The following is a 15,128-nucleotide window of genomic DNA, read 5'->3' as shown; positions in this document are numbered from 1 at the left end:
ATATTTTGTTCAAAGTGAAATTTTTTATGCAAAAAATAAGTAAATAGGTAAATATGTTTGCTTTAAATTATCAATTGCTATTACAAATGATATAATAGAGCTATTTTATGCTTTTATTTGTAAAATAACATCAAGTTTGTTAGAGCTGTGAATAATTTTACATTTTACATATTAGTGGCATCACCACTCTACCTCCTCTTTCTATCTTCCATTCTACTGTCAACTCTACTGTCGTCGTACTGTCGTTGGCAAAAATAGGAGGATATTGAAGTTAGCGAGAACGACAACTGTCGGCCTGCAGTCGTGTAGTCCCGCAGCTGTCAAAATAACACTGCCCATAAGAACGTGTGTATTTTAATATTTGACAGATGTAGTTTGCAGTCTGTCGTAGCCATTGTGTTTACACTTTCAGTTCAGTTCAGAAGAACCAATAAAGTAGAGTGCAGTTAATTATAACTTTGTGTTTTTATTTAATCTTGGCTCTACACACTTAACTGGCGCAGTCGAAGAGTTATTTTTTCTGACGAAAAATAACAAAAATTACTTACTATCGATATCCACAAGGATATTCAACCAAAATTTTATTGAATCATTATTGATGAACATTCAGCATTACTTTCGCTGGACACGGTGGTGAAGTAAAAAACAAATATAAAGAACTAAAAATTAAAAGTAATTAATTAAATTGCATAACTGTGAAGAAAAAAAATAACTTTAATTACAAACGCAAAATTCATATATTTAACGCAAAATTAAAATAAAAAACAAAACAAAAAAAAAACTTACGCAAAAAATTGAGAAGTGAAAATATATACTATACTGTTAAAATTCAACCAAGCAAAAGAATTCTGACGTATTCGCTACAAAACATCTTTAAACTATAAAACAGCAAAAAAACAAAAACATTAAAATGGAAGCACATAAAATAGAGCAAGCATCCACATCGGCAGTGTCAATAGAAGCATCATTATCAGCTGCAGCAAATCAAACTCCATCTGCTGCAACACGTCACTTGCCACCTAACAATTCAACTTATCAATTACCACTATCGGAAGCACTGAAAGAAGCAGCGAGAATCCAGGAGTTCCGAGGAGATAACACATACGACGTCACATCATTCATTAATGAAGTCGAACTTTTCATCGACTTGTTTGCTGGTACCAATATGGAGGAAATTTTCTATAAGCGGCACGTCCAAAAAAAAATTTAAGGAGAAGCAGCTAACACAATTAGAGCCCTCGACAGTCCAAGCTGGACAGAAACAAAACAAGAACTCCTGAGAAATTTTGGAGTTCGCGAATCGTATCATCAACTGTACCACAAGGCGCTGAACGAAAGAAATTATAATGTAAGCCAATCATTTTATTATCTTAAAAATATATTAGATAAGTTAAACAATAAATACTATCAAGACCCGGGAAAACCAAAAGAGTTTTCTCCGGCAATAAACGAGGCAATGATATTAAAAAAATTTTTGAGCAGTATGCCAGTGCATTTAGCCAGCATAATACATAGTAGAAGCATAGGGAATCTTAGAGAAGCATATCATTTTCTAGAGGAATGTGGTCTGGTACAGAAAAGAATTAGTACAAATAGCAACAACACACAATCAAATAGTAGCAATAATTTTAGGACAAATCGCAACACAGTAGAACAAAATAATTATCAAGGCAGGCAAACAAATAACCGGTTTCAAAACCAAAAAAATAATTCGAGGCAAGATAATCCCCAAACACAACAACAATTTTTAAGAAATTTAGGAGCATATAGAAATCGAATATACACAAGTAGAAACCAAAATAATGTCGCTCATCTTCAAAAAAATAATACCGATACAGAAGAAACTGGTGAGGTAAATTTTCAATTAAACAGCGAGAACAACATTTACCGATAGTAAATTTAATAATAGGTAAAAATATAATTAAATGTTTAATCGATACCGGTTCTACGACAACCCTGATCGACGAACATTCATTAAAAGAATATAAAAGGACTAAATTAGTAAAACCTGACATATATAGTACACTATCAGGACAGACAAAAGTAGACTTTGAAATTATAACAGAAGTATTTCACGAATTCAATGACCCGAATAAAATGGCTTGGAAGGTAACCTCATTCAGAAATAAAAACTTCAACGGACTAATTGGTCAAAATAAACTAAAAGCATTAAATGCAAAAATTAATCTTGAAGAAGATTTTCTTGAAATTTATAAAATAAAATAAAATTCATAAATACAAAAATCCCTACACTGGAACCCTCAACCTTAAATTTAGAAAACGTATCAAAACTCTATGGAGATGATATGAATGAGGAGGAAGAAACATATATAGATTTGATTTTGCGAAAATATTCTAATATGTTTTATAGAGAAGGAGAAAAGTTAACCCTCACACATAATATAAAACACCAGAAACACCATTTGATGTAAATGAAATTTTACATATTGATGTTTACACTACAAAGAAACATAGCTTTATCACATTCATTTATAAGTTTTCAAAACATGCAACAGCCATACAATTAAAAGACAGAAATAGTAACACAATTATAGAAAAAATTAGAATGTACTTCTCAATGAAAAGTAAACCAAAAAAAAAAATAATAAATACATATGAATACTTCAATAATCCTAATGTAAATAAGCTAAGAAAAACAAATCTTTGTATATTCAACAATAATGTATGTCCAAAAATCAAAAATGTAAAAGAAGAAATAAAAGAACTCGAACTTGGAGTCATTCTTGCAAATAACATAAATAACACAAAATTAATAAATAATTGTGATGAACGAAATGTAACATTAAATAAAAATAATTTAATAACTTTTAGTAATTGTAAAATAGAAATAAATAATGTAATTTTTCCAATTATGATAAAACATTTAAAAATAGCTTCGTTTAATTACCCACACTTATGTACAATAATACAAAATTAACTTTATCATTAGACGGAATAGTCTTAAATGAAATAGACAACATCAAAAATATCGAAGAATTAAAATACGATAAAAATATTAACTCAACATCAATCATTATAACTTTTGTAATCATATTATTGTTAATAATTATCACTGTGAGTGCTATTGTCCACATATACAAAAAATTCTCAATACAGTAGAATCCCGATTATCCGAATATCCGATTATCCGGACTCATTCGTCTCGGCTCTAATTGTCAGTTTGAAAATGTTTTAACGGTGCAATGATACTACATGTTACGACAAGTTTATTTTCGCGTCTGATCGTGTTACGTGTACTCCCGCTTTCATTTGTTTGCGGGATAGTGTTTGTTATAGTTTCATTTTCTTAGATAGCGTTCAACTGAAAGGTTGTCTCTTATTTTTGTCTGCCTTTTTGTGTTAGAAGTTTACAATGTCCAAGCGAAAAAGAGTAGTGTTGTCTCTTAATGACAAAGTGAAGATAATTAAAAGTATAAAAAATGGTGAATCTGGCAGTAAGTTGGCACAAATATATGGTGTAGGAACTTCTACGATATCAGACATTAAAAAGAATTCTGATGCCATAATGAAATTCACCTGCGCGCTTGAGAAAGAAGATGGAAGTTCGCAACGTAAAGTTATGAAAAAATCTCAAAATTAAATTCTGGAGAATGCAGTTTATACTTGGTTTTTACAAAAGAGAGCATGTGGCCAGCCCATATCAGGACCTCTGTTATGTGACAAAGCATTGGAATTTAATCAAAAACTTGGTGGTGATAATTCTTTCAAAGCGAGCTGTGGATGGTTAGCAAGATTCAAATCTAGACATGGCATTCGAGAACTGGAGATTCAAGGAGAGAAACTTTCTGCTAACGTTGCATCAGCCGACTTTTTTGTAGACGAGTTAAAATAATTTCTAGATGAAAAAGAATACGATTTTGATTTTGTATAAATTGCAGATGAAACAGGTCTTAATTGGAAAGCTCTACCAAGCAGATCGTTAGCATCGCATCGTGAAAATGCAGCACCTGGGCACAAAGTGAGTAAGGACAGAGTTACAGTTATGGTTTGCGCAAACGCTAATGGAACTCATCGATTGCCACTGCTACTTATTGGTAAATCAAAAAATCCGCGCTGTTTCAAAAATGTTAAAATCCCCTTAACTTACGCTAACCAAAAAAAAAAGCATGAATGAACACAGATATTTTTCTTACTTCGTATGAAAATACGTTTATTCCTGAAGTGAAGAAATTTCAAAAGGACGTGGGAAAGAGGGCGACGTATTGTTGTTGTTAGATAATGCACCAACGCACCCTTCCGCTGAAACACTAAATCGAGAAAATGGGAAGTTCACAGTTAAGTTTTTACCCCCTAACGTAACATCGATATTGCAACCAATGGACCAAAGTATCATTGAAACTTTAAAACGTTTATACAGAAAGCAACTATTGCGTCGTCTTTTGACAACAGAGGACAGTGAAATAGAAACGACGTTAAAGTTTTTTAAGGAAACAAATTTGAAAGATTGTTGTTATATGCTGGTAGAAGCGTGGAACTCTGTGGAAATGCAAAAATTAAAAAGAGCTTGGAATAAATTATTAAAATTAACACTATCTAATTCCTCGATTAAACCGCATGACGATTTTAAAGAAATAACAGAAGCAATGAAAATTCTTAGCATTGGTGAAGGGTGCGATGAAGAAAATATTAAGGAATGGCTGAACTGCGATAATGAAGACCCTGGATTTCAGATATTAACTGATGAAGAAATCATTGAGGATTTGAACAATAACGAAAGAGAAGATGAAGAAGATACTGAAACTGGGGAAGTATGTCAAGTACCATCTCACGCAGAAGCTTTTGAAGCTCTTGATATTGCTTTTAAGTGGTTTGAAAGACAGGATGTATCGGATCCCATACAGTTGTTATAACTGAAACGCATCAGGGACTTGGCCGCAATGAAACGAAATGATTCTTTACGTCAAAGACCAATAACAAGTTATTTCCAACCAAAGTTTTAAATTACATAGGCATTATGTAATACATTATTTATCGTTATAGCTCGGTTTTTATATATCGTACATATGTATTATCTGAACTACACTTGTAAAACTTATTACATAATAAAACTTTATTATATTTTAAATATTGTTTGATTTGCTTTGAAATCGATTATCCGGATTTTCGATTATACGGAATACCCCTGGTTTTAATTGATCCGGATAATCGGGATTCTACTGTACTTAGAATAAAAATTCGGGAGAATTTTCAACCATGGGATGGAGGAGTTACGTCAGTAACAACTACGGCAGCTCCAACTCCAAAAACACCAAAACCACAGCTAAGGCTTAGCTTTCACATTTGAAAAAAACCAAGGCACGAAAATATAAACAATCAGAAATGAAATATGCCGATTAAACATAAACAGCAGTCTTTATTATTGTCGCTTATTACTTTGTAGCGACACTTAAGCGGCCTTTACACGGTCACACATGCTTGCGAACATGGCATGATGCAAAAGTTTGACGTTTTCGTTTACACGATCAAGCATGTGCGTGAACTTTTCATTTTCGATCAGCTTTTAACGAGTAAACATGGCACGCGCATTAGTGGCAGCTCTTCTGATAGAAGAAATTTTAGAAATGGAGAAAGAGGAAGAAATTGCAAAAAGTGGCAAGAAAAAACGAATTTGGGTGCAAGATTGGCGTAAGAAAAGACCAAAACGCTCGCATACAAATTTGTTAAAAGAACTGGAAATATCTCGCCCAAAGGATTACAAAAACTTTTTAAGGATGGATGTTGCAGTTTACAACGACCTCTTGGCGCTGATAACGCCATTAATCGAAAAGCAAGATACTATTATGAGAGATGCAATTTCACCGAATGAACGTCTTTCCGTAACGCTAAGACTTTTGGCCACTGGAGAGTCCTACGAAAGTTTAAAATTTCCGTCACGCATTGCTACCCCAACTTTGAGCAAAATAATAATAGAAACATGTGAATCAATAGTAAAAGTACTCAAGGATTTTATTTCTGTATGTATTATTCAACAAAAAACATAAGACATTTTTCAAAATGTAAAAGACTAAAGCCATAAAGGGAGGAATATGAGTGCTTATAAACTATACTTAAAATAATTACATTTCAAAAAAGTTAAGTATAATCTGAATCGGTGAATAATTCATTAAAATTGCTATATTTTGTGGTCGCGTCAAGGTTGTTTCCATTCGCATGCGAATTTATGCTGATTGCAGGTATAAACTGAGGTTGTTGTGGTCCAGAGTGATGACTTGACTGTTGTAGAGTGATGACTGCTCTGGATGGCTGGAGTTGGTGCGCATGGGATTGAAGTGATATAAGCTCAGGACTTTGCAGCGGTGTGGAAACAAAATATTGTGAAGCTGCAGATGAAGTATCGCTCGAAAAAAATGGTGTTGAAGATGATCGTGGTGGAAAGCTATGCTGTGTCGTTTTCTTTTCGAATAATTTGTAGGAGTTTTCATCCAAGCGTTCCAATGCTCCTTGATATAAAACTTCCATTATTCCTTTGTTGGCAAAGAGTTGTTGTGTGGAAGAAAGTTTTCTGAAAAGCAATTCCCACGTTGAGCTAAGTGTGCTTGCATCGTCCTTCTGTTGGTTTGAATTATCAAGAACTTCAACTGCCTTAGCTAGCAACTCACTCCTTTCTTTTCGGCTATAATCTTTTTTATATTTCTTTGCAGAAGGTGGTCGATTCTAAACGATATAAAAAATAATATTGTTATTATTTCAGATGCCCAAAAATGAAGAAGAATGGAAAATTATTGCTACGGACTTTTTTGAAATGTGGAATTTTCCGAATTGTCTTGGTGCTATTGATGGCAAACACATCAACATTAAAAGACCACCACATTCAGGAGCTTATTATTTCAACTACAAGAAAACATATAGCATTGTACTGATGGCACTTGTCAATGCCAAATATCAATTTACAATGGTCGAAGTTGGAGCTAATGGAAGAGTGTCTGATGGTGGGGTTTATGGAAACTCAAATTTTGCAGTTATGCATGAAGAGAGAAAGTTAAAAATTCCTCCCCCAGTTAAACCACCTGGTTTTGACAAAGAGCTGCCGTTTGTTTTTGTAGCAGATGACGCTTTTGCACTGCATGCAAATTTTATGAAGCCATATAGCCACAGAGGATTGACACACCAGCAGCTACAGTACAACTACCGAGTATCACGAGCAAGACGGGTTGTGGAAAATGCGTTTGGAATCATATCTTCAAGATTTCGTATTTTGCTGACAACCATAAATTTATCCCCAGAAAAATGCTCAAAAATTGTACTTGCGATATGTTATTTGCATAATTTTTTAAGTAAACGAAGTAGCGCTTCATATCTTCACCGAATAGAAAAGAATAATAAGCAATTTATTGAAATGACAGAATTACAAAATACCACAAGCCGAAACTATTCCAACAACGCCAAGGAAATTCGAAACATATTTTGTGAATTCAATACAACTTCATTCAATAGTGTCGGTTCATTGCAAAATTAACTTTATAAAAAAAATATGTATACAAAATAGTCATTAAAAATAAATTCATATTTTGTAAATTAAAAATATTGTATTATTTACTTACTTCTTCAACAATATCTCCTTCATTTTCCTCAATTTCGATTGAAGAGAAGCCGCTTAATTGCACCTCCTGGTCCTCTAAAAAAGAGAGGTCATCAAAGTACCACAACGTAGGTACGTATATGTCCTCCACACCAGCGCCAGATTTTTCGCTTCGCTTTTTCTTTTTAAATTCGCGGCGGTAAGATGTCCGTAATGAATTAATTTTACACTTTAAATTGTCTAAACTAGCGTTACTATCAATTTCTCTTAGTTTTGTCAGAAGAACTTCATAAGCTGCATTCTTTTTGTTTTTATTTTTGTAGCAGTCGCTTTTTACTTGCCACAGCTCTGGAAAACTTCTATAGAGTTCAAAGAACTCTTTCCAAAATTGTTCGTTCATGCGCGACACCATTTCTGTTCACTGTCTTTTTTCGACTGAAAAAATACACTGCGCGCATCAAGCAGCCCTTTACACGATCAAATTTGTGTGACACACCAGCAGAAAAATTAAACAAGTTTAAAAACTTCCAACATGTGTGACAAGCATGTTTTTTTCCCCTATACACGGTCCAACTTGGTGTGATGTCACACATGTTGTCACACATATGTGACCGTGTAAAGGCCGCTTTAAAGCGCCCATACACCAGCACACAAGTGCGTTCGATCGGTATGTGTGCGCTTGCGGTTTATCGTGTATGGGCTTGTTCGCGTACCGATCCATGTTCGCGAAAATGTTTGATTTTTTACGATCGGTGCGCGAACATGTTTATCGTGTATGGCGTTGTCGGCGCACAAAATCTCATTTCTCTCGTGTCGCCGAACAGTGAAGATCGCGGACAATGGCAAGTGTTAAGGGGAGAGCCTGCTTTCCAGGCTTCAAAAAATCGATTTTTTTGAGGATTTTTTTGGGAGGGAAAGAAATAATTGATTCAAGCGAAATTTCTAGGCTTTATAGTTATATATTTGAACATCTTTCACAAATTTTTTGGATACGAAATCTTTGATATTCTGCCTTTGGGAAGCAATTACCCGATGCATCTCGCATGTACATTTTTCGGACGGCGGGCAGGATGCAGGTCGCAATTTCATCGGAAACAAAAAATTCAAAGAGATTCATATTTTTTATTAATTTATCTTCTAGTTAAACTAAGACAATTCCAAAAAAAAGTGTAAAATTTAAAATTTTATTAAAAATTGAATAAATAATGGCTTTTGATCAAAAGAATTTTACTTTATGCTGTTTAAAAATATGTTAAAACTTGACTTTTCTTAATATATTTTTCAGTTTAAATATAAGATAATTTTATTTCAATGATAATAAACTTTGCCCTAATTCCATACGACGTTTAGTTTTTTTCCTATCCTGCCCGCCAATTAAGAATAATCGTAAAAATGAAAAACCGAGAAATCCAGCTTCAAAGTTTTCGCTTTTTGCCTAAGCGCTCATATATATACATACATAGTGTAAGAAAAATAAAAGTTGGAATAACTTATTAACGAAATTCCATGAAATAGATAAAAATGCTACATTAGAAATAAATTCCAAGAAATGTTCCGCTTGCCTGTCGCACATGTTAACTCTGTGAAGAACGGACGCAAAATGGATTTGTGTGTCGTGTATGGACAAACGAATTCATACCGATCGAACGCACTTGTGTGCTCGTGTATGGGCTCTATTACACAATTTATGTACAGAACGGCACTTAAAGTGCCCATACACGAGCACACAAGTGCGTTCGATCGGTATGTGTGCGCTTGCGGTTTATCGTGTATGGGCTTGTTCGCGTACCGTATCGTGTATGGCGTTGTCTGCGCACAAAATTTCATTTCTCTCGTGTCTACGAACAGTGAAGGTCGCGGACAATGGCAAGTGTTAAGGGGAGAGCCTGCTCTCGAGGCTTCCAAAAATCGATTTTTTTGAGGATTTTTTTGGGAGGGAAAGAAATAATTGATTCAAACCAAATTTCTAGGATTTATAGTTATATATTTGAACATCGTTCACAAATTTTTTGGATACGAAATCTCTGATATTCTGCCTTTGGGAAGCAATTACCCGATGCATCTCGCATGTACATTTTTCGGACGGCGGGCAGGATGCAGGTCGCAGTTTCTATTGGAAACAAAAAATTCAAAGAGATTCATATTTTTTATGAATTCATCTTCTAGTTAAACTAAGAAAATTCTAAAAAAAGTGTAAAAATTAAAATTTTTTTCCAAAATTAAATACATATATAGTGGCTTTTGACCAAAAAAGTTTTTCTTTATGCTGTTTAAAAGTATGTTAAAACTTGACTTTTCTTAAATTTTTTTTTAGTTTAAATAGAAGTTAATTTTATGCCAATGATAATGAATTTTGCCCTAATTCCAAACGACGTTTAGTTTTTTTTCTATCCTGCCCGCCAATTAAGAATAATCGTAAAAATGAAGAACCGAGAAATCACGCTTCAAAGTATTCGTATAGTAGTATATTACTTTTCGAGCATTGACCAGTAAATTCTGCATATGCAAATAAGGTACACAAACAAATACACAATATGTTACAGTATAACAGCTTAACAATTTTTATTATTATTAATAGTAGTGATATTCACATTTTCAGTTCAGTTCAGAAGAACCAATAAAGTAGAGTGCAGTTAATTATAACAACTTTGTGTTTTATTTAATCTTGGCTCTACACACTTAACTCGCGCGCTTCGAGGTCCTAACATCGACTCGGGCCACTATCTTGTTGCAGCCAAGATTCACACCCGCCTCGGTGTAGAAAAAGCGCACGCCAACAAACACAAGGAAGGTTCGACGTCGAGAAGCTGCAATCACAACAGATAGCCGAACGATTTTCTACTCGACTTGCACTCCTGCTCTCTGAGAGCACTCGTCAACAACTCGGCATAAGGGAACTGTGGGACGGCATTTCAAACTCCTTACGTACAGCTGAAATTGAAACCATTGGTTTTCGACAAATGCAAAAGAACAGCTGGTACGACGAGGAGTGCCGTGTCGCAGCGGAGAGAAAACAGGCTGCCTACCTCGCGACGTTACGATCGACTACAATGCGTGCGGGATGAGATAGATACCTAGAGTTGAAGAGGGAAGCGAGACGCATTTGCAGACAGAAAAAGAAAGAGGCCGAAATGCGTGAGTATGAAGAGCTATATATAAATTCTACGAAAAGATGAGGTGGTTAACTGAAGGTTTCAAAACCGGAGCATATGATATTGATATCATCGGCCTCAACACCAGCGCCGTTAGTTCTGCTCTCTCCAGACTGGACAAGGAAGCAAAGCAAATGGGTCTGGCAGGGCAAGACGAAATATCTCCTGTCATCAAACAAACAGTCGTCGCACTCGCGACTTGGCTCCCACGTCACACTATTGACAGTCATAACTTTGAAGTTGTAGATAATTTCGTATATTTGGGAACCAGCGTAAACACCACCAACAATGTCAGCCTGGAAATCCAACGCAGGATAACTCTTGCCAACAGGTGCTACTTCGGACTGAGTAGGCAATTGAGAAGCAAAGTCCTCTCTCGACGAACAAAAACCAAACTCTATAAGTCACTCATAATTCTCGTCCTGCTATATGGTGCAGAGCCTGGACGATGACAACAACTGATGAGTCGTCGTTACGAGTTTTCGGAAGAAAAGTTCTGCGAAAGATTTATGGTCCTTTGCGCATTGGCCACGGCGAATATCGCATTCGATGGAACAATGAGCTGTACGAGATATACGACGACATTGACATAGTTCAGCGAATTAAAAAACAGCGGCTACGCTGGCTAGGTCATGTTGTCCGAATGGACGAAAACACTTCAGCTCTGAAAGTATTCGACGCAGTTCCCGCCGGGGGAAGCAGAGGAAGAGGAAGACCTCCACTCCGTTGGAAGGACCAGGTGGAGAAGGACCTGGCTACGCTTGGAATATCCAATTGGCACCTCGTAGCGAAAAGAAGAAAGGACTGGCGCGCTGTTGTTAACTTGGCTATAATCGCGTAAGCGGTGTCTACGCCAATTAAGAAGAAGAAGAAGAATGGATGTGTATATGACTTTAAACCGTTAAATTAAAATTTTTATATTGTCTGTTATATAAGCTTCAGATGAAATAATGTTTGTAATTAAGAAAAAATTATTAAAGACATCATAACAATAGTATATGTAAATATGTATGTGTACTTACCATACGTACATGCATATATGTAAGTATATACATATACATATATTTAACGCTAACAATAAAATTTCTACATTTCTAATATTCTTGTAGACTTGTACTTGTCAAACAGGAAATTTTAGTTTTACAATTATTATTGCGCATCTCTATTTAAATTGGCGATCATCTAAGTCTTAGTGAATGTTACCAAAGATCGATGCAATTGTAATTATGGTAAAACACTCAAATTTGCTGGATCAGTTTACTGTTCATTTCACCATTCATAACATTCTATATTTACGAAAAAAACGTTAAATTCAGCTGTACCAAAGCCTTGAACAATAATCCATGCCAAATTTCATGAAGATTTATTGTCAAATTAAAAAGTTTTACATGCAAATACTAGATTTTCATCATTCAGTGGCTGACTTCGAAGCGTACTACTGCAAAGTGTCGATACGGTATAACTTCAGTATTTATACATTGTCGGTATGCAACATCAAACAACATTGCAAAATGATACGTTGTATAATGTGACATCATAGAACACTTTCACTGCAATGTTCACTTTCTCAGTAAATTGTTTTGTTTTTGCGAACTTATAAAGCTAAAAAATTATTAAATTAAAATCGAATAGATATTAAAAATAAATAATTTCCTCGGTTTCATCGAAAATGGAAGCATTCCAATATTCATTAAAATATATTTTACCTGCATTCTTGCCATCATAAGTATATCGTTGCTTATGTAAATATCAAGAAGCATCAACTTTATTTGTGATGCGCGATTTTCTCTGTCACATAAACTTTCGTTTATGCGTTTCAAAACATAATGTAATTTGACAAATATTCCGGATGCATTACAGAACGTTATAATTTGTTTTTATGTGCATTGCAATTGAAGTTTTCTAAGTCAGCCATTATGTATGGCAGCTCTTTGCTGAAGTAGTACGATCTCACAAAATTGTTCGAAAATTATACCTTTGTCTTAGATATAATCCATGACAAATTTTGTGAAGATATCTTAACAAATAAAACAGTTTTTCCAATAAGAACTTTATTTTGATCGTTTAGTTTATATTGCAGCTATATTCTATAGTTGTCCCGTATCGTCGGTTTCGTTTAATCAACTCATGTCATTATAACATAATTTATATGTATATGTACATATATAATCACGACACCTTTTCAACGGGATTTTCTGCTATGCCTCGTGGACTGTGCTCCTTAATTCCCTTGTATTTGATGGTCTACGGTCAGCAACGCCTTTATGAATATCTGCCCCTAAATTTTCTATGGGGTTAAGGTCAGGCGACTGAACAGGAGACGACATAACCTCAACTTTCTTGACCCGAAACCATTCCTTTGCAGATTTACTTGTATGTTTCGGGTTGTTATCTTGCTGACACAACCACTTTAATGGCATATTCCATTCCACGCATGGCAGCATAACTTTTTTCAATACATTCACATGCATCAACATTAGATGCTTCTTTATTTCTTTAGACGACGCTTTGGGATCTCTTTTAGACGACTGGAACATGCGTCGATCGACTTCTTTAGTAGTTTTGCGTTTTTGTCCAGGTATTTTGCCTTTATTTTTGTAAGATATTAGTATTCCTTTAATTTCTTTATAAGTTTTCCCGTTCTTTCTAAGATTTTTAATAATATCACGTTTTCTGTCGCTGCAGTATTTTCCTCTATCCACTAATAAAAATAAATGACTTATCCTTAAAAAAATCCCATCGTTTTTATTTTTTTTGTACTTACTTTTTAGTTTTTTTTACAGATTTTGTTTAAATAATAATGTATTATACCACTCGGCAGCTCACACTCCTATTTTTGTGAACAGCGCAATTCAGTGACCGACACAGATTTGAACTCATAACATTGGAAATAATGTAAACAGCTGAAGTTTATGCTTTGTGCTTTACTCGCGAAATACCGTTAAAAATATTCCTTGAAGAGTGCGTGGCGTTCATGTTCTGACATAATAAATTTGTTTATTAAAAATTTTATTTATTTAATTATTATTTATTTAGGGGTGTAAAAAGAAATGCTTATCACTATTTCCAAGTGCATATTCTGTACGATTATATGTACGACAAAAAAAAGTGTTCGAAAACGAACATATTTGTTGGTACCAAACGGCCGCACTTAGTCGGGGTGCAGCAATATATTTAGTATTTTTGATTTCCTACATTTTAAAGGGTTATATACAGTTAAAAAAGAATTGTCTTTTTTAAACTTATTTTCTTAATGTACATATATTTAAGAATACACACAAAAAATGTCATATCGTTCCGGTGAATATTTTCGAAGTTACACGCAAATTTGAAGAGGCGTTTCAGAGTGTTAGGAAGGACAAGTACAACGCGTTTTTCTCAAAATGATTTAACATTACTTTAACGAACAATACTTTAACGAAATCTGTTTTTTTTTTTTTTTTTTAATTTCAGAGATATAGTGGTCACCGCAAAACGTCTTCTTTGGGAGGAGCTCCCGGAGATCAACTGAAGTTCCTTTCCAAATAAATATTTTTACTAATACTAAGTCTTAAAATACAGTTAAAAGATACCATAATAAATACATACATATGTGTACAAATTTTTGGATCAATAAATTTAAAAGTTTTCCTAATAAAAATTCTGCAAAATTCGTTTTTTTTTTGTGATTCTTACGATTTCAATACAGCCTACTTATAATAAATATGTATGTATGCTCAAATATATTAAACATCAGTACGTGCATACGCAAATAAACACATAAACATATATGCATTTATTGGCAACACGCATGCACTTAATACAGTACGCATACATCAACAATACAAACATATGTATTTACTTAGGTGAAGATGTGTACATATGTTAAAATATTGACCTAAGATATAAGTTAGCAACACTAAAGTTAACTGCCATAAGCAGAATAATGCTGGATAAGCAATTAACCAAATAACATCCGGCACGCGAGTTGCGTCGTCAAACGACTCCACCACTTATAATATTTTTCATTCCTCTAAAATGTAAGTTGAATCTTCAGATTCAACTACATACATACATATTAAATTGCAAAATACATAAATAAGGAAATATTCATAAGCAAGCATTAAATTCCTTTAAAAATGAAATCAAATGCCACTGTTATTATTCGATATGTTTATTTAAGATATGCCGGGTCGTTGATGCTGAGGAATGTCAAATCAGCACAACGGCTCCAGGTAAATTTAGCAAATAAGATTTTTATAAAGAATAAAATTATTATTAATAAACTGGACGGCAAGCCGCACAGTACGGTAAACTCGCTGGAGTTTTATTATTCAAACGAAAGATATGTAATTTCCGATAAATTACATATAATATCGTAATTGGCGCAGTCGGTAATTCGGTGTTCCCCATTTTTCTACTATATGTACATCGTAACACTTTTAGTGCGTTGAAAG

The 15,128-nt window shown here is 34.2% G+C and overlaps 4 protein-coding genes across 5 annotated transcripts in view; 1 reads left to right on the top strand and 3 right to left on the bottom strand.

The window, feature by feature from the left end:
- Nucleotides 1-15,128, bottom strand: part of LOC126765696 (uncharacterized) — a 624,074-nt gene that overhangs the window by 101,904 nt on the left and 507,042 nt on the right. The window lies entirely within an intron of this gene.
- LOC126765721 (uncharacterized) overlaps nt 1-15,128 on the bottom strand; it is a 488,551-nt gene that overhangs the window by 3,344 nt on the left and 470,079 nt on the right. The window lies entirely within an intron of this gene.
- Nucleotides 5,501-7,555, top strand: LOC126765694 (putative nuclease HARBI1). Its single transcript, XM_050483425.1, has 2 exons — nt 5,501-5,975; nt 6,713-7,555. Exons 1-2 carry the CDS (start codon nt 5,535-5,537, stop codon nt 7,475-7,477), a joined length of 1,206 nt encoding a protein of 401 aa, XP_050339382.1. The 5' UTR covers nt 5,501-5,534; the 3' UTR covers nt 7,478-7,555.
- On the bottom strand, nt 5,939-9,213 carry LOC126765714 (uncharacterized). Its single transcript, XM_050483452.1, has 2 exons — nt 7,563-9,213; nt 5,939-6,675 (listed from the first exon to the last, which is right to left on the bottom strand). The coding sequence occupies exons 1-2, from the start codon at nt 7,950-7,952 to the stop codon at nt 6,094-6,096; spliced, it is 972 nt and encodes a 323-aa protein (XP_050339409.1). The 5' UTR covers nt 7,953-9,213; the 3' UTR covers nt 5,939-6,093.

Source organism: Bactrocera neohumeralis, unplaced genomic scaffold, assembly GCF_024586455.1.
Source record: "Bactrocera neohumeralis isolate Rockhampton unplaced genomic scaffold, APGP_CSIRO_Bneo_wtdbg2-racon-allhic-juicebox.fasta_v2 cluster11, whole genome shotgun sequence".
Classification (NCBI taxonomy): Eukaryota; Metazoa; Arthropoda; class Insecta; order Diptera; family Tephritidae; genus Bactrocera; species Bactrocera neohumeralis.
This window is presented reverse-complemented; position numbering and strand designations above follow the sequence as displayed.